Here is a 3,906-nt window from a genome sequence, read left to right on the forward strand (position 1 = left end):
ATTTTAGGAACTGCATGTTTACCTTCACCCCCCTCCTCATTCCTGCCCCCTATTGAAAATAATCTCCTTTTTCACCTCAGCAGCCTTGAGTTCTGATGGAGCGCTGAACTGGACCGCTTCCATGTTGCTGCTTCACCTTCTCAGTGTGTTTCATCGTGAGTCCTTCAGTGGCGTTCAAAGATCAAAGTGCTAAATGGCTCCGCCCATAACTGTATATGAAGACCGGTGGCGCCACACCAGTAGCATCTCGTTTGCTCTCTGTTCATTAATGGAAGGGAAAAGGTCTGGGTTTGCTCAATCTTAATTGATTGATCAAAGGAGGAGCCACCCGCCGAGGTCACGCTCCGCTTTGATGCAGTCGAGTTGTCGCTGATTCTTGATTCTCTCCATGTGACGTTCGCGTTCCTTTCTTTGATGAGCTCGTGTGTCTCGCCGTATCCACCTAAACCGGAAGCTTGGCCTGCTTCTTCCCTTTCTCTCCCCAGTGCCGTCCGTCCAAAGGCAGGAGGCGGGGCTACTGCTGGTGCGTGGACAAATATGGGCAGCCGTTACCCGGCTCTGGCGGCGAGCGCGGCGAGACGCAGTGCAACCTCGAGACCCAGTGAGGAGACAGGAGAGACGCCAGTGGAACGAGAGGACAAAGAATGTGGGTGAGGGTGGGCGAGCAGGAGAACGATCCAACTTCGCCGCTCAGGGTCAAAATTTGAGGTGAAGTATTATGGGATGGCAGAGCGTTGACGGCCTCCCTCGCTGCAGCCTTTTTCCCAGCGTCCTGCAGCTTCAGTGCCTTAACTCGCACCCCCAGGATACCTGGACTGATGCTGGACCGTCAGAACCTGCTGGCCTGGATCCAGCCCAGTGGCCTCCTGCATTTGCTCCACGGGGGGTCCACTTACGTTCCTCTGCTGACATTCAGAGTGGGGGAGCTGAACAAAAGTGCCCTAAATAAAACCAGCAGTCCCAGTCAGAGCGGTGTTCCGCGTTCTGGGGCTCCAGACCCGGGCCGGGTCCCCGTGGGGACTGGGTCGGGTTGTTTGCTGTTAGCGTGCGTGAGGAAACGATATGTGTGTCTGTCCCGACCCTAACACCCCCCCCGGACTCAGGCACAAGCACTTAAAGCACTTTAACATGCAGTTAAAGGAACTCAGTTGGACCCAGTTCACAGGTCCGGGCCCCGGAGCGCCCCGGAGCGTCCCCGGAGCGTCCCCGGAGCGCCCCGGAGCGTCCCCGGAGCGTCCCGGAGCGTCCCCGGAGCGTCCCCGGAGCGTCCCGGAGCGTCCCCAGAGCGTCACGGAGCGCCCCGGAGCGTCCCGGAGCGTCCCCGGAGCGTCCCGGAGCGTCCCCGGAGCGTCCCCGGAGCGTCACGGAGCGCCCCGGAGCGTCCCGGAGCGTCCCCGGAGCGTCCCGGAGCGCCCCGGAGCGTCCCGGAGCGCCCCGGAGCGTCCCCGGAGCGTCCCCGGAGCGTCCCGGAGCGTCCCCGGAGCGTCCCGGAGCGTCCCCGGAGCGTCCCCGGAGCGTCCCCGGAGCGTCCCGGAGCGCCCTGGAGCGTCCCCGGAGCGCCCCGGAGCGTCCCCGGAGCGTCCCGGAGCGTCCCTGGAGCGTCCCACGTTAAGACTTGAAAAGTTTGTCCCGTCAGACTTGATGTGGGGGGAGGGACTCATCTAAGCCCACCCTCCCAGATGATTGTGTTGCTTTCAGAAGCATAATAATAAAGTAATAATGACTTCCTGTCCAGCTGTGTCCAGCTGTGTCCACGGGACGCTTTGATGAGTGAAGCTGAAGAGCTTTGCTGTATTTTGGGGGTTCTAATCACTAACCAACGTTTGGATGAGGTCGTTTGTCGTCCCTCATCAGGATATCAGGTTTGATGCTCAGGTCTTTATCGGTAAAGTTTTGTCTTCTCCTGGAATCTCTCCGTCCAACCTGCGTCCGTTGGAGCAGCGCCGGGGTCGCGACCCTCTCTGCTCACCGCTAACTGCTTTTGTTTTATTGCTGATATTAACGTCACACATCTGTTATTTCCCCTGAAAAGGAAGTCATTTATATTTAATGCCATTTTTTAAAATAAAAAGCAAACCTGTCTGGCTCCGATGTCTCTTCCACATATTTCCAGTCTCAAATTCCTGCTCTTCTGAATGCGATCCGGCTCCGCTCAGTCCTGGAATGTGTCAATACGGATAATGCAAAGCTTCCATTTCTGAAGAATAAAAATAAATGTGGTGGTGCCAGGTGGGCTGGCAGCGGGCACCAGAAGGCCGAGGCAAATTCCTGCGCCTGGACCAGAGCAAACAGAGCTCCCCCCCCGTCTAAAGTTAGCCCAGGACCCTCCACTCCAGATGATAACACAAAAGTCCACAAACGGATGCATCACGTGACCATAAAACCTCACAGGAGAATCAGGTTAATGTTTTTTATTAAATAAGTCACCTTTTTATACTTAATACATCTGAATTACAAAAGTGTACGAACACAAGAGCGAGCATCGAGTCACTTTGGAAAGGTCGATGCCAAAGGCCGATTCTCTCTGACAGCATGGAGGCGGAGCTACGGGCGCTCGGCGTGCTCACGCTGGACGGGCGGAGAGAAGAACGGCCCAACACGCCAGGATAACAACACGGAGCAGACACGTAAATATCGGAGGTAGGTTAACGTTGCAATACCCGTGTGGGAGCTATCAGTCATCTGTAGGCCCAAGGAATCATGGGAAATGTGGTCTGGGAGCTATCAGTCATCTGTAGGCCCAAGGAATCATGGGAAATGTGGTCTGGGAGGTATCAGTCATCTGTAGGCCCAAGGAATCATGGGAAATGTGGTCTGGGAGGTATCAGTCATCTGTAGGCCCAAGGAATCATGGGAAATGTGGTCTGGGAGCTATCAGTCATCTGTAGGCCCAAGGAATCATGGGAAATGTGGTCTGAGGCTGCTGCAGAGGTCGTTGACCGACCAAAGATGGCGGAAACAAAAGAGGAGATGCCACAGCGTCAGAACTGACCCTTGAAAGGTTTGTAGTCGACGTTTGGTGGCTCAGTGCTTCCGTTCTGGCTCGGTTCCGTCCCAAACGTCCTTCAGGCTCAGCAGTGGAGTTACATAGAGACACTTTTACACCCATGAAAACAACAATAACAGCACAACCATCAGGCAAAAGATATAAATATTCATCATTACAAAGAACCAAAATATGAAGTACATGGAAATAAATAAAGCTGAAGAGCTGATGGACAGGCACCAACATTAATCCAAAATAGTCTCTTGTCTTTGGGACGGGGGCTTCAGAGTACCTGAATTCAACACCATCGTGGAAAAGATCAATAAATAAACAGCTATCAAAAGAATCAGTGGTTCTGGTCTCTCGGCGTCTCTTCGGGGACGCTCGGCGTCCCTTCGGGGACGCTCGGCGTCTCTTCGGGGACGCTCGGCGTCTCTTCGGGGACGCTCGGCCTCTTCGGGGACACTCGGCGCCCCTTCGGGGACACTCGGCGTCTCTTCGGGGGACACTCGGCGTCTCTTCGGGGGACACTCGGCGTCTCTTTGGGGACACTCGGCGTCTCTTCGGGGGACACTCGGCGTCTCTTCGGGGGACACTCGGCGTCTCTTTGGGGACACTCGGCGTCTCTTCGGGGGACACTCGGCGTCCCTTCGGGGACACTCGGCGTCTCTTCGGGGACGCTCGGCCTCTTCGGGGACACTCGGCGTCCCTTCGGGGACACTCGACGTCCCTTCAGGGACACTCGGCGTCCACCGGCACCTCGGACACGCCTGACGTCTTCTTCCCGTTCCAGGAGTTCACACACCAGCACCGCCCCCGCTGGCCGTCCAGGGACGACTCGCACTGCAGGAGACGGGAGGGTTACCGCAGCTGTCCTGCATGCACGCACACGCACACGCACGGCGCACGCACGCACTCAC

General features: G+C 56.5%; 1 protein-coding gene across 1 annotated transcript in view; it reads left to right on the forward strand.

Annotated features, from left to right (window-relative positions):
• Nucleotides 1-1,257, forward strand: part of LOC115247338 (insulin-like growth factor-binding protein 3) — a 13,013-nt gene extending 11,756 nt beyond the window's left edge. The window contains exon 4 of the mRNA XM_029828748.1: nucleotides 486-1,257. Within this exon, the coding sequence (XP_029684608.1) occupies nucleotides 486-605 (120 nt within the window). The 3' untranslated portion in view covers nucleotides 606-1,257. The remainder of the gene's footprint in view (nucleotides 1-485) is intronic.
• The last annotated feature ends 2,649 nt before the right edge of the window (nucleotides 1,258-3,906 follow it).

This window comes from Takifugu rubripes, chromosome 20 (genome assembly GCF_901000725.2).
Source record: "Takifugu rubripes chromosome 20, fTakRub1.2, whole genome shotgun sequence".
NCBI lineage: Eukaryota > Metazoa > Chordata > Actinopteri > Tetraodontiformes > Tetraodontidae > Takifugu > Takifugu rubripes.